The sequence below is a fragment of the Mandrillus leucophaeus genome, unplaced genomic scaffold, assembly GCF_000951045.1.
Source record: "Mandrillus leucophaeus isolate KB7577 unplaced genomic scaffold, Mleu.le_1.0 Scaffold128, whole genome shotgun sequence".
NCBI classification, from domain to species: domain Eukaryota; kingdom Metazoa; phylum Chordata; class Mammalia; order Primates; family Cercopithecidae; genus Mandrillus; species Mandrillus leucophaeus.
In genome coordinates, this window is record NW_012101209.1 from 2,815,106 (window position 1) to 2,835,074 (window position 19,969).

The 19,969-nt window shown below is 44.7% G+C and overlaps 1 protein-coding gene across 1 annotated transcript in view; it reads left to right on the plus strand.

Annotated features, from left to right (window-relative positions):
• Positions 1 to 19,969, plus strand: part of SCRN1 (secernin 1) — a 54,910-nt gene that overhangs the window by 20,754 nt on the left and 14,187 nt on the right. The window contains exons 4-6 of the mRNA XM_011972223.1: positions 4,900 to 5,102; positions 8,197 to 8,391; positions 12,009 to 12,174. Coding sequence (XP_011827613.1) covers positions 4,900 to 5,102; positions 8,197 to 8,391; positions 12,009 to 12,174 — 564 coding nt within the window. The remainder of the gene's footprint in view (positions 1 to 4,899; positions 5,103 to 8,196; positions 8,392 to 12,008; positions 12,175 to 19,969) is intronic.

Here is a 19,969-nt window from a genome sequence, read left to right on the forward strand (position 1 = left end):
GGCCTCCCAAAGTGCTGGGATTACAGGCGTGAACCACCACACCCAGCCTAGGGTGCCACTTATAATCCAAGGTCTGTCAGACATGATAGGTCTGGGCCTGAACATGGATGAGAACTAGGAAGCATTTGGAACCTCTTTGTCAGAAGTATGCTGGTAAATGTTTAATAACCAGCCTGGTGGAGGGAAGGGGCAGCGCTGTTTGAGTCCTTTTTCAATTTCCTTAGTGTAAATACTCCCACCGTGATGGGTTTCAAGCTACCAACAGTTTCACAACTGGCTCAAAATCCCTAAAATTTAACCATCTGCTCTCCAAGCTGGTAGCAACTGCCTCCAGCAGATTGCTGCCTTCTTTCAGTGTTTCTTGCCCTTTCTTCCCTTTGCATAACTACTTTATTCTTTTTTTTCCTGCACACTGACTTTTGCTACTCCCATTTGTGTTTAACAATGGCACTAACACCTAGTCAATTCCAATATTTCAGAACATCTTATAATTTTGGACACATTCCATCAGACCTTCAGCATGTTAAAAATCACAAAAGTCCTTGACAAAAGGCCAGTGTGAAAATTTGGAAAGGTCTCTAATTTGTCTTTAGGTTGTTGGTGAATGTGAGGACCCAGGTGATTTAAAAGGAGGCTCAGTCACCATTTGTAGGCAGGAGGAACCTGTGTAATCAGAGTTACTATTTCCTGAACACTATGGTAAGACATGCTTTGCACATATTATTTCATTTAACTCTCACAGTCACCCAGTGAAGTAGGGCTCCTCCCTTTGAGAGGTGAGGACACTGGAGCTTAGGAGGATTAAAGGAGTTGCCCAAGGCCCCAGAGCTAGAAGGCGGCTAAGCCAGGGATCCCAGGGCTTGCTAACCTCAGAGAGGCCACTCCTCTATGTGGTGGAACACATTTTACTTCAACTGTCAATGACACAGGAATTTCAGGACACTGAGAGATGGAGATAAGTCAAAAAGTTTCACACGCTCTTTCCCTAGATCACCTTCACATCCATCACCTGTGTTATTACTCGTCTTAGTCCATTTGGGCTGCTACAACAAACATACCATAGCCTAGGGGGTTTAAACTACACACATTTATTTTTCACATTCCTAGAGACTGGGAAATCTGAGATCAAGGCGCTGGCAGACCCAGTGTCTGGGGAGAGTCTGCTTGCTGGTTTGCAGACGGCCATCTTCCCCTGTATCCTCACATGGCAGAGAACAGAGAAAGAGGATGTGTTCTGGTGGCTCTTCTTTTAAGGGCACTAATCACATCATGGTGCCTCCACCCCTCATGACCTCGTCACCTCCCAAAGGTCCCGCCTACCATACCATCCCACTGGGGATTAGGCTTAACATAAGAATTTTTGGGGAAACCAGGGGGACAAGCAATCACTTCACAGCATTACCTTCCTGCTTCCAGCTCTCTGGCTGAAGGCTGGGAATTTCCAATTTCCAAAAGGTCCTGACCCCAGAAGGGCCTGGCAGACTACTTGATTGTGGGGTGGAGGAAGATTATTTGCACCTGAGTCCGGTAAGAATACCAGGCCCATCTCTCCAAGGGGGCAGTGTTGCCTCTTTTTATTACTTTTCCCAAGTCAGTGATTATATGTCCATGGCAAATCTAGTTTTACCTGATTTGAGATAGAAAGGGACAGGGGTCTCCTAATCCATGGAGGCACAGATGTTGAAAAGATAAGCAGTTTCTAAACAAAGGGGCTTTAAGCAGGGGAAGTACAGGTGTGACCCATCTTTCTCAGTGAGATGTGTTAACTTTTCAGGAACGGGCAGGGTGAGCTTGACATACCTGTGAGAAGGTCATGGGCTCCCAAGGAAAGATTGTCCCATAAAACTAGGAATTGAATTCAGGAACATCTAATTCCCAGGCCCAGAACAAGCTGGACAAAGCACACACTTTGGAAGGATTTGAACTGCACAGAAGATAGATGTTACAGTGGGACTCTAACCTTGGCCCATTGAGTTTCTTCCCCTTCCCTGTCCTGGTCCTGCCCATGCGGAAGGGTAGCAGCCAAAGTGAAATTAGGCATGGGGCCAGAGAGCACTGCCCTCTTCTGGAATCACATGAATCTGCCCCATGTAGGAGGTGAGACTGTTGGGAATGGCTTTAACATAGGCCTCTGGATGCCGTGTGACTTGCGGCCCCAGGTCTCTCTGGCATCTCTTCTGCACCCAGTGCCATGGGATTCATCTGCATTTCTCAGTTGCAGAGGGCGATGGTGTAACCCTGGTGTTATTCACGGCCCTTGTCCTATGGAGCAGTAGCTCTGTCCTCATCGCACGGTAGGAAGAGCAGGTGGGAATAATCAGGTGGGACAAAGGGGTATCTCTGACCCACGGTCCTGGCACAAGGGATAGGAGGGTGAAATCAGAATTAGGTCTGTAGATAGTGCTGAGGTCCTGTTGCCAACTCTGCCAGAGGACATCAAAGTCAGCATGGGAGGGCAAGTGCACGTGCTAGGGCCTCAGTGTGGAATGCACACAGGCAGAACATCAGAAGAGTGCACTAGAAATCAAAAAAGATAAGTCACAAACTCCGAAGACGGGGCTGTTACAGCTGACTGTGTATTCACATGCTCCTAGCACATGTTTGCACGGGCAAGTTGGGGCCCTGCAAAGGCCCTGGGAACAGGATTCTGCCTGGAATGTCTGCATGAGGCATTGTGACCAGGGGGCTACCAGGGACCTGTGGAAAGGAGGAAGGAGGCCTTTGAGTGTGCACAGCTTGGGCTTCCAAGAGGCACTCACAGCACCTTTGCTTGTTCCAGAGCCTCAAGATGAGTGCCTGCTTCTGTTCCTTCTCTTTGGAGGAGATGACATTGACCAAAGGAAAAGTCAGCTGAATTCAATCTTCTAATGGGTTTATTCTTTTATCCCTCTCCTAAGGTTTTAGGGTTCAGCTTTGTAAATCACTGCCTTGTAACCGAGTCTTGCTACATAAGCTTAAAATGAGAAATGTCAAATGAATTGTCATGTAATTATTTGACTACAAACATAAGCCTGTTATAATAATCAGCCTATAGATTAGTTGTATTAGCTTTTCTTCTCCCTGGCAGCATAGTGAAATATCCCTTTAGGAAGCATCAAATTAGATAAATTTGAATAGTTGTTACTTTTCAAGTTGAAAATTCACCAAGAACTGGCTTGTACCACCATTGTAGTAGTGCCATTGCCCGGGTTCTAAGACTCCTGTGTTCCTGCCACCGGAATTATAATTCGAATGAACAGATGAATAAATGGACACTTCCTGAGTACATGGCATGTACCATCCTCTTTCATAGCAGCCATAGAGGGAGGTGGTATTGTTTTCAATCTGCAGATGAGAAAAATCAAGGTTTGGAAAGGTCACATTACTGAAGATCATAATGCCAGTGAGTAGCAGAGCCAGAACTAGAAGCTGGGTCCATTTATCTCTGAGTCATGTTTCTCTGCCACAGTGTTCTACCTCCAGAAATTTACTGATCACTTTCCTGCTCACAGGCACTAGCACTGCATATTTTCATGGATGTTATCTCATAAACCTACTCTTATAGCAACTAAATGATGTGGGCATTCATTTTATAGATGACATAAAACTGAAGTTCAAAATATGTAACCTGCCCAAGGTCACACAGAGGGAAGTACTGTGCAAGAGAAAATGAGGAAGAAGCAAAAGCGGGAACCCCTGATAAATCCATCAGATCTTGTGAGACTTATTCACTATCACGAGAATAGCATGGGAAAGACCGGCCCCCCAATTCCTTTTGGGTCCCTCCCACAATAAGTGAGAAATCTGGGAGATATAATTCAAGTTGAGATTTGGGTGGGGACACAGCCAAACCATATCAGTGCCCTCTTTAAAGGGTTTATTAATTGGAAAGGCTGGAGGGAGATGGATGTCTCACTTCAAAGGGAATACATATTCTTTTGATGACTGAAGCTGTAAGCCATACCAATAGACGTAGGCTGATAGGTAGGAGGAGATATATGTAGAAAAGACTGATTATGTCTCAACCAGTTGCCCGTTCCTAGTAAGGTCTCTGAGACAGAGACAGAGGACAATGTCCTCTCTGGACACAGGATAATGTCTGGCATTTGAACACTTTTAATAAGTAAGCAAAATCCCTGGTGTAGAATAATAGAAATCAAGGCCGGACTTGGCCTTGATTTCCTTTTGCCCAGGTTAGAGTCAGGAGGGAGTACATGCCACAGAGAGGTGGTTGTGTAAGGGCTAGAGCTGAGCCGGCCAGCTCTGTGGGAGACACAGTCAGAAGAGGGGAAGACAGGCAGGTGCCTTCCAAGAGGGAGAAGCCACTGGGGTTCCCGATTTGTCTGTGTGGAAGGGAAATGACGAAAGACAGAAAACACCTTTATGATTTTTTCTTTCTTTCTTTCTTTCTTTCTTTTTTTTTTTTTTGAGACAGGGTCTCACTCTGATGCCCAGACTAGAGTGCGGTGGCATGATCATGGCTCACTGCAGCCTCGACCTGCTTGGCTTAAGCAATCGTACCACCTCAGCCTTCCAAGTAGCTGAGACTGCCAGTGTGTCCCGCCATGCCTGGCTAATTAAAAAAAATTTTTTTTTCTTTTGAGGAAGAGGTCTCACTATGTTGCCCAGGCTGATCTTGAACTCCTGAGCTCAAGCAATCCTCCTGCCACTCCCAAACTGCTAGGATTATAGGCATGAACCACTGCACCTGGCTATCCCATTTGGTTTTTAAAGCAAATATGTGAGAAGTGTATTCTGAGATACAGTGCAGTTAATCAGTTTGCTTATTGTTCTGCAGACTTAACATGTTTACACGTGTTGGCATGCTTCATAACTCGGCCTTGCCCAGTCTTTGGTTACTCTAGTAACAATCCTGTGGTATGAAATGACTGAAGTATAGTTCTGGTTTCCTTCCTGCAGGCTTGGTTTAGAAAGAGGGGAAACAGCTAAAGAAGCCTTAGATGTCATTGTCTCCTTGTTGGAAGAACACGGACAAGGTGGGAATTACTATGAAGATGCAAACTCCTGCCACAGCTTCCAAAGTGCATATCTGATTGTGGATCGTGATGAAGCCTGGGTGCTCGAGACCGTAGGGAAGTACTGGGCTGCCGAGAAAGTCACAGGTGAGCAGGTGTGGATGGTGGAGAGTTCTGAGGACAGGGAAGGCCACAGAGATGGGGGTGGCCTGCACGTACAGTGTCAGACCTGGAGGAAAGATGTGCTGTTGCGGGTCCTCTCTGTGTGAGACTGTCATGCTTTGGCATGCCTCTCATTTCTGGGCACCTCCAAGAAGAGAACCTGGAGTCTCCTGAACCTGGAGTGAAGCAGTCTTCTAACATTTCGTATTTTCTGTTTGCTTTCTGGGAAGAGCCTGCTTTTGACTACCAGGAATTCCATGACTTAAACTATTACTCTATTAATTGGCCAAGAGAATGGTGACTCTTCTTGTGTAATAGGCCAACAAGTCCCTTCCCTGAACAGTAACTCCTTGTCACCCCCAACCCTGTAGATCTTTGTGCTTGCCATGGTTCTCTAAAATAGGAGTTTAGATCTGTGTGAGGACCGGTGTGTGCCGCTCTGGGATTTCTCCGTGAGTGAAGTTCATCTCTCTCACAGTGAGACAGTGTTTCTAGAAGAGCAGAGGATTAGATGGTCCACCCAGAAGCATTTAGTGCCTGTAAAATTGCTGCTCTGCGGCCCTTGCAGCATCTTGCTTCTAACACAGCCCTGGGGAAGGAAGTGTTAGGGGTGGGAGCGGTAGTTTTGTATCCCCACCTCAGCATCCTCATTTTCTGGACAGGATGAGATCCCAGAATGGGTTAAAGGGCTTCCAAGAGGACTAAGTAGTCCTAAGAGGGAATTGACCCGAGCAGCTCCTTGGGACTGGGTGGTGACCACATGGCGTGTGCACTGCCATTCTTCCCTCCTATGCTGGTGGTGGAGGAGTAGGTTACAACACTCTTCTTTCGTTGAACCTATTCTTGGCCTATGTATTTTTCTTAACTAAATTTACCAGGAAGTCTCTTCCAAGTAATCCAAAATGATGTTGGGGATGAAACTTGTGTGCCATCCCTATCTTAGGGGTGAATTGAACCAAATTTGACCCGAGTTAGAAGCAGAAGATCTATCACAGTAGATGGGAATCAAGCCTGTTTTCTGTGCACAAAGTTAGTTCAGTGTTCAGGGCTTCTCTGGATGATGGGTACATTGTACTCTATACAAAATTGCCCCAGTGAGGCAGTGAATCTAGACTGTGGCTTCCTGACCAAGCTGTATGAAGGCTGTGTCTGTCTGGAGGTGGGGGTGGCCTCTTTCTATCTCACAAGGGTGCAGAATGGGCTAGTGGTGTCCGTCAGCAATCATGGAGAGTTTCTCCACCTCATATGCCCAGCATGTACCCACCCACCAGGGTGTGTACCTACTCGCCCAGCTCTTAAAGTATTTCTAGAACTAAGGCAGCCAGTGCAGCCCACCAGGTCTCCAACTCTCCTGCAATGCAGGAACTTAAAACTCCTTGATAAAAATCCCTCCTGAAATGAAGTCTTACTATTGAATGGTTCCATCAAGAGTGCTAGTAATCCATGCTTCAAAGCAGTCATATTGCTTTTAAGTTGAACCTAACACTTTTTGATCTATGACTACATTTCAAAAGCCGAGCGTCTCTTCACAATGTAGCTTAAAAAATTACACACAATGAATTCTGCCGTTAGTTAACTAAATATTTAAATAAAGAAGAACCCCAGCCATTTCTTGGACTCATTGACTTCATGTCGTCTGATCCCAGCAGCGGTGTGATGGATTGCAGTAAGATTTAATGCACTCCGTCTCCCAAAGGCTAACATTCTTGAAAGCAAATGCCTGCTATAAATCTGCCCACTGGGAAACTAATATCTGTAGAGTCACTTTCAAGAGTATTTTTTTAATAGCTTAGTATGAATGATGTCAAAATCATTTGTTTAGGCCAAAACTGGTTTTTATTTTTAATTGTTTATAATTGTACTTGTATGGTCCTCTCTGAAAAGATAAATGACAAAGGACCAATGCCCACCAGCCAGGAATGCTTATTTTGGAAGTGTAAATCAGTGAAGCAAAACATACTGAAAGAACTTAGTCCAGCACTGATCCTGCCTCTAGGAACTGGTTTTCAGGCAGTGATGGCTTTCCTGTAGCTTGTAGTTTAGATTCTTTATCTCACTTCATTCTCCAAGAATTTGGAAAATCAGCATGCTCCCTGGAAGCAGCAAACAGGAATGGCCCTTTTAAGCTCGCGCTGGTAACTTCCTAGTGTTTGTGCCCTAGACAGCATCTTGAAGCCGGAAGGCTGAGTTGTCCTGTGTGCATTTGCAGCTCAGGCTTCGAAGAAGACATAGCAAGCCGGCCAGCTGGTATGGAGAGTTTCTGGTCTAAGCCCTCATTCATCAAAGTGGAATATACTCAGAATGCAGGCATTTGTGATTCTAGACTTATTTAGTCACAATTCTATTTTTATAAGAAAAAATTTCCCATAGATTTTTCAAACACATACACACACGCACACACACACTTTATCTCACACACACACACGTGCGCACACACATGTACCCAGACATACATATATTCATGAATATATTCAGTTATTTTAAAAAGATTCGTTATCATTGCCATGTGGTTTTCTAAATGTTGAGACCTGAAAAAAAAGTTGAATGAAGTATTTGATTTGTATTTTTTTTAAAAAAAAACATATATATTTGGGCAAGAAGTGGGGATGTAAAGTGTTTTTTCAGGGAGGGGGCTTTCTATAGATGCGATAGAGCATTGCTGTAGAGGAACAGCCTCTCTATTATAGAGGACACTCTTATGGATGGCTAAGTCTTGTTAGCTCAGTACCTCTTTCAAAGCACCTGTCCCTTTTTTTGTGTGTAACTAATGAATGCTTGGGGCTTATTTAGCCAAAATGAAGAGCCTTACATATTTCCTCTTGATTATGCTTTTAAGATGGGTAAAGTGACTGTTGCTCATTTAAAATGTGATAATGCCCAGTCAAGACTGGTCAGACCTTTTAGGAGGTCTCCTAGAAAGAGGCTCAATGATTGTCTGCTTCTCTCTTCAAAAATTAAACGGATTTCTCCCTGTGGTTAAAGTCAGTGTTTCAGGGAAAGGATTCCCTATAAATTTCCATTTCTTGATTAAGTCTTTATAAGTATATTTTTAACTAATGGGGCTTTGCACTCTCTGCAGAGGGAGTGAGGTGCATTTGCAATCGGCTTTCGCTCACCACTAAGATGGATGCAGAGCATCCGGAACTCAGGAGTTACGCTCAGAGCCAAGGTTGGTGGACAGGAGAGGGCGAGTTCAATTTTTCCGAAGTCTTTTCTCCAGTTGAGGATCATCTAGACTGCGGTGCTGGCAAAGACAGCTTAGAAAAACAAGAAGGTGAGTTAGTCTCTCCCTCACGATTCTTTCTCATAAGCCTTTCTCTTGCAGCTGTTTCTGAGAACTTGTCTGAACTTAGAAGGGTGAACAAAGAGGAATACAGAATAGCCCTTGTATGTAAAGACCAGCTTGTGCTAAAAGTCCCTGATGTGCAGGCAAGAAAACAACTTGTATTTATTTTTACATGGTGCTTCCTCATCCCTGGTGGTTTCCTGCTCCTACCCATGTTGTTCTCCTTTAATCTCTGATGTCATTGTGTTGCCTTTTGTAGTACTTATTGCAGCCATCCTCTTACATCACTAGTTATGTATTTGACTCATCTTCCCCTGCTGCACTAGCCTGCTGGGCCTTAAGGGCAGAGGTGTTGTCTCTTACTCGTCTAAGGGCCCCCTGTATAGTTTTTTGTTCCATGGACACTTGATGAGTTGAATTGTTGCCACTCCATCTGCCAACTAGTTACTAACTTTATTTATTTATTTTTTATTGAGACAGGGTGTCACTCTGTTGCCTAAGCTCAAGTGTGTTGGCACAATCTCAACTCACTGCAGCCTCCATCTCCTGAACTCACGCGATCCTCCCTCAGCTGCACCCCTGCTGCCATCCCAGTAGCTGGGACTATAAGCATGTGCCACCATTTCTGGCTAATTTTTTTTTTTTTTGTAGAGACAGAGTCTCATTTTGTTGCCCAGGCTGGTCTGACACTCCTGGGCTCCAGGGATTTGCCTGCCTTGGCCTCCCAAAGTGCTGAGATTAGAGGCCTAAGCCACCACACCCAGTCCCTAGTTATTAACTTAATCAGAATCCATATTTAGGTATATATATGGTGACTAGATAGCTTCTTACTTTTGTGCCTATGCGGAAATCCTTCCAAAAAACCCGCAACAGTCATTCTATATTTGTTGGTGATGCATGTATTTTATAAGTCAAAGTTTTGGATCATTTAGAACAGGGGTCAGCAAACTATGACCTGTTGGCAGCTGCCTGTTTTGAAAATAAAATTTTATTGGAGTGTAGCCACACCCATTTATTTATATATTTTTTGGGGCGGCTTTGTCACTATAATGGCAGAGTTGAGCAGGTGCAACAGGAAAGTTTCAACAGAAATTGTATGGCCCATAAACCTGAAATATTTACTGTCAGGCCAGGTGCTTGCTTGTAATCACAGTACTTTGGGAGGCTGAGGCAGAGGATCACTTGAGGCTAGGAGTTCAGTTTAAGACCAACCTGGGTAACTCAGCAAGACCTCATCTCTCCAAAGAAATGAACAAAATTAGCCAGACATGATGATGCGTGTCTATAGTTCCAGCTCCTCAGGGGGCTGCTGTGGGAAGATTTTTGAAGCTCCGGAGTTCAAGGCTGCAGCGGACTGCGATTGCACCACCTCACTCCAGCCTGGGTGACAGAGTGAGACCCTGTCTCTTAAAAAAAAAAAAAACAAAAAGGAAGGAAAATGTTTCCTGAACACTTTAGGATTTTTGCTATAGCACTTATGTAATATATTCTGGGTAGGAACGTAAGAAAATATTCACTTTTAAATGGGAGCTTTAAAAAAATCAAAATTGTTTTAATTAAAAAAATCTAGCTGGATGAAAGATATTAAATAATGTTGCCAAAACATCAGCTGTAAATCTGATAAAGCCTTTAGGTCTAGCTACTAATTTACAGGAAATACAGAGGATAGAGGAACAAATACGCTATTTAATATAATAATTGCCAAGACCAGCTCAGTCGGGGAGAGCCTAACCCAATGGCGCCAGAAGAATTAAAGACACACACACACAGAAATATAGAAGTGTGGAGTGGGAAATCAGGGGTCTCACAGCCTTCAGAGCTTTGAACAGAGATTTACCCATGAATTTATTGACAGCAAGCCAGTGATAAGCATTGTTTCTATAGATTATAGATAAACTAAAAGTATTAGATTAACTAAAAGTATTCCTTACGGGAAACAAAGGGATGGGCCGAAATAAAGGGATGGGTCCGGCTAGTTATCTGCAGCAGCAGCATGTCCTTAAGGCACAGATCACTCATGCTATTGCTTGTGGTTTAAGAACGCCTTTAAGCGGTTTTCCGCCCAGGGTGGTCCAGGTGTTCCTTGCCCTGATTCCCGTAAACCCACAACCTTGCAGCGTGGGCGCCATGGCCATCACGAACATGTCACAGTGCTACAGAGATTTTGTTTATGGCCAGTTTTGGGGCCAGTTTATGGCCAGATTTCAGGGGGCCTGTTCCCAACAAATAATGCCATGAGGATGCCATCTGCAAAGCTTACACTGTGCACAGCTACAGGAAAGATGACTCTGACAACTAAGATGCAAGCTGAGTGGGTGCAGTGGCTCATGCCTGCAATCCAAGCACTTTGGGAGGCCCATGGAGGGTGGATCACTTGAGGCCAGGAGTTCAAGAGCAGCCTGGCCAACATGGTGAAACCTCATCTCTACCAAAAAAATACAAAAATTAGCCAGGCGTGGTGGTGCATGCCTATAGTCCCAGCTACTGGGGAGGCTGAGGTGGGCGAATCACTTGAACCTGGGAGGTGGAGGTTGCGGTGAGCCGAGATTGCACCATTGCACTCCAGCTGGGGGGACAGAGCCAGACTCCGTCTCAAAAAAAAAAAAGATGCAAGGGGAAAAAACAAGAGGCAGACGTTTCCAATTCTGATTGATTCCAATTCAAATCAATAGGCTCATTTATAAGACAATGAGGAAATCTGAACACTGGACAGTTGAAGCAATCAAGGATTTGTTGTTAATATTTCTAGGTATGACATGTAAGTAGAGATTTATAAAGAGGATGTGAATGTGCCAACAAACCTTCTCTCCATGTGATGCTTCAATTCCATCATGGTGAACACAGACTGAAATAGTGTTTTAACAAATTATAACCCAGGGGAAGTTGTAGAAATGGGATCTCATGTAATCAAGGATTTGTTTATCTGTTTATCTGTGGTCACAGCCAACAGTCCTAATGGCTCTGAATATTCTAAATGCCTCTCTGTGCATATATTTCCCACTGCAGAGAGGACATTCTCCAAATAGAGTATTGACTCTGACCAGCAAGAGTTTATGGGAGCAAGCTTGGTGGACTGTGCGTAGTAGATTGTGCATACTTTCTTGTGGATGTCTATTGAGTTATTGTACTGATTGAGGTACAGCTAAATGCTGTAACAAAGACACCCCACATTAACGTGGCTTAAAGAAAATAGTAGGTTATTTCTCTCCCATTTTACAGTTCAGGTATATATGACCAGTCCATGGCTGGTTACTGTGACTCAACACAGGAATTCCATTTGTGGTCCACTTGTTTGCATCTCCTAGTTGGCAGGAAGGGAGAAAATACAAACAAAAGGCAAACATACCTTGTTTTTAGGTGTGATGAGGAATTGCACACATTGTTTCTGCTTGCCTCCTATTGATCAACATTTATCACATGGCCACATATAGTCACAAGGGAAGTGGGGAAATAGACTCTGTAGTTTGGTAATTACAGTCCCAGATATAATTTCAGAGTTTTTATTACTAAAAAGAGAACAGAGTGAATGGATTTTAGTTAGTGGCCCGCCACAGTTTTGTGTTGTATCTACTCTTTCCATTTGTCTGTCTTTTGTGTTTTTGCAGAAAGCATCACAGTGCAGACTATGATGAACACCTTACGGGACAAAGCCAGTGGAGTGTGCATAGACTCCGAGTCTTTCCTCACCACAGCCAGTGGAGTGTCTGTCCTGCCGCAGAATAGAAGCGCTCCGTGCATTCACTACTTCACTGGGACCCCCGATCCTTCCAGGTTTGTCCAAAACCTGGTCACATAGGGAGAACTTGACTGCTTCCCTTGAAAGCTCATTCAGCAAGTGCGTAGTAAGTGCCTGACCATGTCCTCCCCTTGGATAACAAAGTCACATTTTTCAGTCAGCCTCATTGTGGGCAGTGTAGCACCAAGGGCTTTGATTAAGTGAATTCCTTGGTTTTAGTCACGTAGTATTTATGACAGTCAGGGAATCTAGTAGTTCTTTTAAATTTATTAGGTTGGTGCAAAAGTAATTGTGGTCCTTACCATTACTTTTGCACCAACCTAATATCAAATATTTACTGAGTGTATATCATGGGCCAAGCATTGTGTGGTACATGAGGGATACAGAAATGAACAAAACACAGCGAGACAGAGAGATGTGGGAATGCTCATGATTTATCAGAACAACCAGTTCCTGTGAGTTAGAGAATAAAACAGTTCAGAGGCAATACAGATGGAAGTAACTTCACGTGTACTGGCCCCTCTTTAAGACATTGTGGTTTAGGGGGTTGCTTTCTGCCCTTGTGCTTCAGCAAAAAGGCAGCATTACACAGGGATAAAGAACGCAGCCTCTAGAATGGCCTGCCAGGATTTTGAATCCGACCTCTGCCCCATAGTAGCTGAATAAGTTATTTCACCTCTCTAAGCTTCAGTTTCTGTATTTGTACAATGGGGATAATACCAGCTCCTACTTTTACATGCTTGTTGGGAGGATTAAATGAGATAATCCAAGTCAATACACAGTAGATTTTACGATTATTTATGAAGACGATCTCTGATCTCCCAGGCAGACAGCAGCGCCTCTCCCCAGGAACATTCTGTCATGTATATCAGGAATCACGTCATCAGTAGCTTAGAACCAGCTGTCCAGTGGTTTCTAGATCTGTTCGTTGCTAGAATCACTTGGAGGAGTTTTCAAAAAATACAGGTTCCTTGAGTGAAACCTATTGTATGAGAATCTTTGAGGTGGACCTAGGAATCTGTCAGGTAAGTCTGGATCCTCAGCCTGGAAGGCTCTAGAAGGCTGCCTATTCCAGTAGGTTCTCTGGTGTTTTTTTGGGTGTTCCATTGGCTGATCATGATTATCACTGTCTGAAAGTCAGCTTGTTAAACCTTTGAATCTGCTTCCAGGGTATTTGCTAGTATTACATTTCATTCGTTTTGCAGCTGAAAATATTTATTCTCCTTTTACTGTTTCAGGAATATAAGACAATGATTGCATCTAGCTAGGGACTGATTCTTAGATGCCTCAGGGGAAAAGTGAAGCGCCTCTTGTGACTCTTTGGCCTCATTTTTAAACTACTGCCAACGTCAATAGATCTTTCTAACCAGACCTGACTGGGGAACTCAGTATTAGCTGTTCTTAGTTTTTCATTCACTCGTTCATTCAACAAACGCTAAGCACCTACTGTGTACCAAATATTATGTTTGTTGTATACCATGGGTGAAGTGTGTACAAGGAAAATGGTGGCACAAATGAGATGATGAAGGGGAAAGCTTCACAGAGGACGGAGCTCTTGAGCACTGGGCGTTGTGGGAAGAGTAGGGGTTCGTTAGGTAGAAAGCAGGAAGAGCAGTCTGGGTGGAGAGGACGGCACGTGCAAAGGCAGAGAGGCATGAAACCACATGACCACGGGCTAGAGCCGTGCGTCCTCCCAGAGATGGTGCTGGTCACTAGGTGCCCATTGCTCCTCTACCCCCAGGCCCCCTGTGAAACAAACCCAGCACCCTCCCGTGGCACCCCTGTCAGCCTTTGTCAGTGAGCCTCAACTGCTCGACGCTGCTCCTGGCAGCCTCTCAGGAGGCTCCTCCTGTGTGAGTCCAGTTGCTATTCTCTTGATTTTGTCTCCCAGTTCTGAATCCTTGGGCTCCATGGCTGTACCTTCTACCCACTTTTTGGCCCAGCGGATTTGGGGCTCTGTCTTCCCCTTGTGTCTGGGCCTCCCTCCTCCTGAACTGTGACCTCGTTTGCTCCCCTAATGCTAGTGGCTCAATAGCCCCTTGTGAGGACCCTGCTGGGTGACAGGGGTACATACAGATATTTGGAGTTCTATTTTCAGGTGTCTGGAATGCTCTGCGAAAGTATTTGGGCATGGCTTTTTAGGGAACAGGAGCCTTTCAAAGAGTGGGTTGAGCTGAACCAACTCCTGTTGTTCCTGATGTCTCAGATACTGGCTCTAACTGTGCTCAGGAGACAGGGCCTTGTGAGCCCAGGATACTGATGTAAAGGAACTCTACTTCCTAGGCTGAAGGACACAGCCTAATCCAGTTGTAACAATGGCTGGGCAATAGCCTTCTGATAGTTAAAATGAAAAAATTTTAAGTGCATTTAAAAGAAAATTATTCATGGTTAAATTAATTTCAAAGACCTTGTGTTATAGAAGATTAAGACCCTTCTGGAAGACATTCATTATTATCTTCCATGGTAAAAGAGCTGCATTTCCTACCGTGACTGTAGAACTGTCATACGTTGTTATTCTTTCTATTCAACATTTCAGTGTTTCTCTGTAATTGAGCATGCTCGACTTATTGTATTTTGTCAGCAAGAAACATAATTACCTTTTCTTAGATTTTTAGGCAAGAAAATTAGGGAGATTTTGGCTTCTGTTAATGCTAAAAATGTTAGAAATCGCTTCATAGTAGCGGACTTGGAAAAGAACCACACTTTAGTCTTTACCCTTCCCAGTTAATGTTAAAACCAAAAAACATGATCTTCCTGTTGTCTGCCTGCCTGGACACTTCTCTGTCCTTTTCTCACTGTATTAATTATAGATCTTTTCCTTGAAATGATTTGCGTTCACATCCTCTTTTCCCCTCCCCTCCCTCCCTCCTTCCCTCCCTCCTACTATGTGCTAGGTACTATGTAAGGTTGAGACGTGGAAGGAGATGCTGAAGGCAGAGTTTGAATGCTTGAGGGAGATGCAGAAGTTCTTCACTTAATAATATTGAGAAGGCAAATTCCATCACATCAACACTGTGCGGAGTCAGTGTGTGCCACAGTCATTCAAAGAGTGACACCGATTGGCTTTAGTGTACTGGTTCTGACCTTTGGAAACCATTTCCTAGGAAGCCAGCACTTGTTAAGGCTTCATTGATGTGAAGAATTGGAGGGGGGAGGAGTAAAGAAGTACCTTAGCATTGTGAGACAGTGTGAAATTCGGAGTCTTACAGTGTGCTGGAACCACGGAGAGCTGATTGTGAAGAGAGCCTCTCTTCCCAACTCCACATGTGGTGATGTCATTGGCCTCTTGAAATGGGCCACAGTGGGGGTATTTACATTACAGAAATTGGCAAACGCCATAAATCTGAGCTAATTTTTTCAGAGATGTAGTTGTTAGACCAGTAAACCACTGAGAGGCCCCCACATGCAGGAAAATACACAAATAAATACTCAAGATACAGGCCAGGTGTGGCCGCTCACGCCTGTAATCCCAGCACTTTGGGAGGCTAAGGTGGGTGGATCGCTTGAGGTCAGGAATTCCAGACCAGCCTGGCCAACATGGCGAAACCCTGTCTCTACTAAAAATACAAAAATTAGCCAGGCGTGGTGGCGCGCGCCTGTAATCCCAGCTACTCTGGAGGCTGAGGCAGGAGAATCACTTGAACCTGGGAGGCAAATGGTGCAGTGAGCTGAGATTGAGCCACTGCACTCCAGCCTGGGTGACAAAGTGAGACTCTGTCTCAAAAATAAAATAAAATAAATACTCAAGATACAGGATGGGTAAACCAGAAGGCAGGGAGAACGTAGAAGTTCTAAGAAAATAGCGTGTCTGAGCCACTTTAACTAGTGGCAGGGTGCTGGAGAGATGCCAGGACATTCCCCTCCACCCCACCTCCTTACTTATGTGTGCGTTTTCTTTGTTTCTTCCTCTTCTCCTCTCAGTGTACTCATCTTTTTTTCTCTTTTTTGAGATGGAGTCTCACTCTGTTACCTAGGCTGGAGTGCAGTGGCGCGATCTTGGCTCACTGCAATCTCCGCCTCCTGGGTTCAAACAATTCTCCTGCTTCAGCCTCCTGAGTAGCTGGGACTATAGGCACCCACTACCACACCTGGCTAATTTTTTATTTTTAGTAGAGATGGGGTTTCACCATGTTGGCCAGGCTGGTCTCAAAGTCCTGACCTCAGGTGATCCACCTGCCTCTGCCTCCCAAAGTGCTGGGCCACTGTACTAATCTTGAGAAGTTAAATTGAGAAGTTAAAATGGCCAAGACATTACCATCTAGATAATTCAAATGTCAGAAACAGCTTTTTGTTACTGGAGCAAACATTATGAGCCTTGGTCAGCATGACTCATGCAGCCTTTGGAGCCACGTGGGGCACAGCCTGCACAGATAGACACAGAGCTGAAGGCCCTAGGCTACGTGGTGCCTACCCCTCCAATTCCATTCTGAATTCTTCCAACACCAGTCGTCTCCTCTCTCTGTCCTACACGTCTGACTTTTCAAAACTTCCCAGAGCCTCTGAATCCAGCCCACTATCCTTAAGGCTGTTCAGTGCTTCAAAAGTACTGGTTCTCTTTCCCTTTAAAATGGAAACTCCCTTCATGGATTAGTTCTGCTTTCAGCCAGGTGTGACTTTAAACTTTTTTTTTTTTTTTTGGTTTATTTTAATTTTTGAGGGCACATAGAAAATGTGTATGTTTATGGGACCCAGGTGTGACTTTGACTCTATGATTAAAGTCGCTCACAGTGAAGCTGGAATAAACATAGATGAACCACTCTGAGGGGCACCTGCGTTTTTGAGAGAAACTCGGTATTGCAGGTTTATTTGAGATTGGTTCAAATGCAGGCAGCTTCCTCTGAACAGGGGTTTATGTGTTGTTCTTTCTGTGCTAACTCTCCTCGGTAGATTTGCCAGGAACTCCAGGTCACACGATCAGCCTGGTTTGTTGTTTAGAGAATTTCTGCATCTTCAGTAAGAGCAGAGCCATGTTTGAGGACAACACTGTTGGCTAGCCACTGATATTAAATTATCAATTCTAAAGCACAAGAAGTATTTTATTTTTCTGCAGTAGTGCAAGGTGTATGGAAAAACTAACAGAAGAATATAAGAGTGAGAGGTAGTGGGGAAAACTGACCTTGCATTTAGATCTGAATTTACTTCTAGATCTGCCACTTAGTAGGAATGTGATTTTGGACAAAGCACTTAGCTTCTGTGAGCCTCAGTCATCTCATATGTAAAATGGGACAGAAATGTTTGCCCTTCTTTGTTCACTGCTGTATCCCGAGTACCTAGCACAGCATCTGGTACTCCGCCAGGACTCAACACATATTTGCTGAATGAATGAATGAATGAATGAATAAGAGTACCATGAGAATTGAATGCAGATGCTTTGAGAATTATGCTGTGCTATAAAATGTTAGAGATTTTCATGATAATATTGCTGTTCTTCCAAAATGAGAAAACAAATGATTGGAAAATAGTTCTTTTGCATTGGCATGCTGCCTCCCTCACAAGGCTTTAGAGGGAAAAAGGGACAGATGAGGGAACGGTGTGTCCAGTGGAGTATGTTTCTTGGCTGTGCCTCACATTGTCACTCAAGGCTAAAATTCTGCAGATCTCTGCAATGGAGCTTGCAAGGCCACGCTGTGCATCGTGTCATGGGACTGTGTGCCTCAGCCCTTAGATTCGTCTTCGTGAGAGCTGAAGGCTGAAGGGAGGCTTCCTTTAGTGTTGCTCGTGGTCTCATTAGTTTAATGCCCCTCACAAGGTCCCTTTAAAGTAGCTCAGCCAGCTCTGAACCTCCTCATGAACTGGTTGCTGGGCTACGCCTCGCCATTGGAAGCACTCTGTCCTTTTGGGCCCATCAGCTTGTATTCCTGTCACACCACACCATAGAAGGCTGAGCGACTGGGGCAAATTCCCAACCCAGGGTTTGGTGACTTTTCCAAAGGTCGGTCTGAGAGTCAGCCCTGAGGACAGAGGTGGAATCAGCCTTCTGGAGCCTTTTCAGTTGTGTTCCGCATCCAAGCTGTCCGCAGGACATTCGGGGGCATCCCATGCGTGTGATGAAGTGGGCCTCATCCTGGTCAGGTGGGCTGGGCACGGTTGGGTGTATCTGCTAATTGTACGTGGTAGAGACAGTGGGTGTATCTGTTAACGGGCTTTTATTAATTCAAGTAGCATTTAAGAAGCTACCATCTGTGGCTCACCTATGGGAAAATGTCAGAGTATCTCCTTACCTATTTGGAATTCTAAGTGTGTTTTTCTGTAAAGATTGGCAAGAAATCAAAACGTTTGGGAACCACTGAGTTACCCCCGTTCCCCTTTTCTGGGTACATAGACACAAATGATAAAACCTGAATTATAGATAATTTCCACATCCTGGTTTAAACAAATATTAATATTGCAATTATTGTCAGCAATAATTTTTGTTAATATTTCATGTAGTTATTAATATTTCATGTAGTTATTATTTTTTAGATATCCTTATTTATTTATTCAATCTCAAGCTTTTAACCACCTCAATACATTTAGGCTTTATATTTTTTATTAGTTGAATATACTAAACTTTGAAAAAATCTTTGGAGAGCTTTGGCTGCTTTAGAATATTTTGGGAACCTCCTCATATTTATTATGTATTCTTTTTAAACTAAAATGGCTAGATGAGAGGGACAAACTTATGGTATCTCTTCTCTTATGGTATCTCTTCTCTTAGAAAAGCCACCAGACACCCTCATTGATTAACTTCTCCATTCCAGTGAGCTTGGAGTGGGTTTAAGGTTACATCACATAGGGCATTCTGAGTTTTTACTATGCATTTATCCTCTATTGGATACAGAAGACCGTGACTGTGGTCAGCATGAGCTTACTGAAGCTGGCATCACCAGTTTACAAGCTTCATGACAGAAATAGAAATAAACTAGTTGTAGAAGTTGGGAGGGACTGTTGAGATCACTGTAGTCAGACGAGAGCCAGAGAGGGAAAACCATGGGCCCACAGTGGGTCAGAGGCAGAGCAGGGACTCACACCCCCGTTCCAAGTCCCAGCCCAGTTACCTGCCCTGCCCTGCGGGAGGTAGCTCCGCCCAGCGGTGCTGCCAGGCTGTTCCCTTCCCTCACTTCTTGGCATGGCTTTCCCAAGGGGTTCTGTGTCAGAAGAGACCTGAGATGCGCAGTAAGGGAAGCACTGAGGTTTTAGGGGTGAAATGGCAGGTTTCCTGATAAAGATACCACTCCCATTGGGTTTGGAGTGGGCTTTGGAGTGGCATGGGGATTGAATGAAGTAGCATTGCATGGTGCCTGCTCAGTGGGCTCCGCTGGAGGGCGTGGTCGCAGTTCCCTTGGCTGCCAGGTGTTGAGCCTGCACCAGCCCCACTGTGAAGCCTACCAGCCCAGGTGGGAGTCTTGGCTCTGCCCAGTTCTGCCCAGCGCAGGGCCCTGGAGCTGAGAAGATGAGAACCGAGCTGACTGGGCTGCTGGGCGGGAGCCGCGGGCCTGTCCACCACTGAAGGGTCTCTGTGCCAGCCAAGGAGGCTAATGCTGCTGGTGTGACATGCACTGACTTCCCAGGAAACCCCTAGTGCTGTCTGGTCCTGAAGGGTAGGATGCCTGCCTGTTGTGAGGCAGTCCTGCTGTCAGAGCCCAGAGGTAGCCTGGAGGCAGCTGGTTGTGGATGACTAGGCGTGCTCTCTCCTGGCCCTCCTCCTCCCCACTGCTCCATTGCCCTCTTTCAGTGAGCGCTCCATCTGCAGCCCTTTTGCAGAATCAACTGACTCACCAATTAGAGAATTCAATTTCATGTAGTCAAAATTGGTTTAAACAGTTTTAGGTTTTGCAATAATTCCTTTTT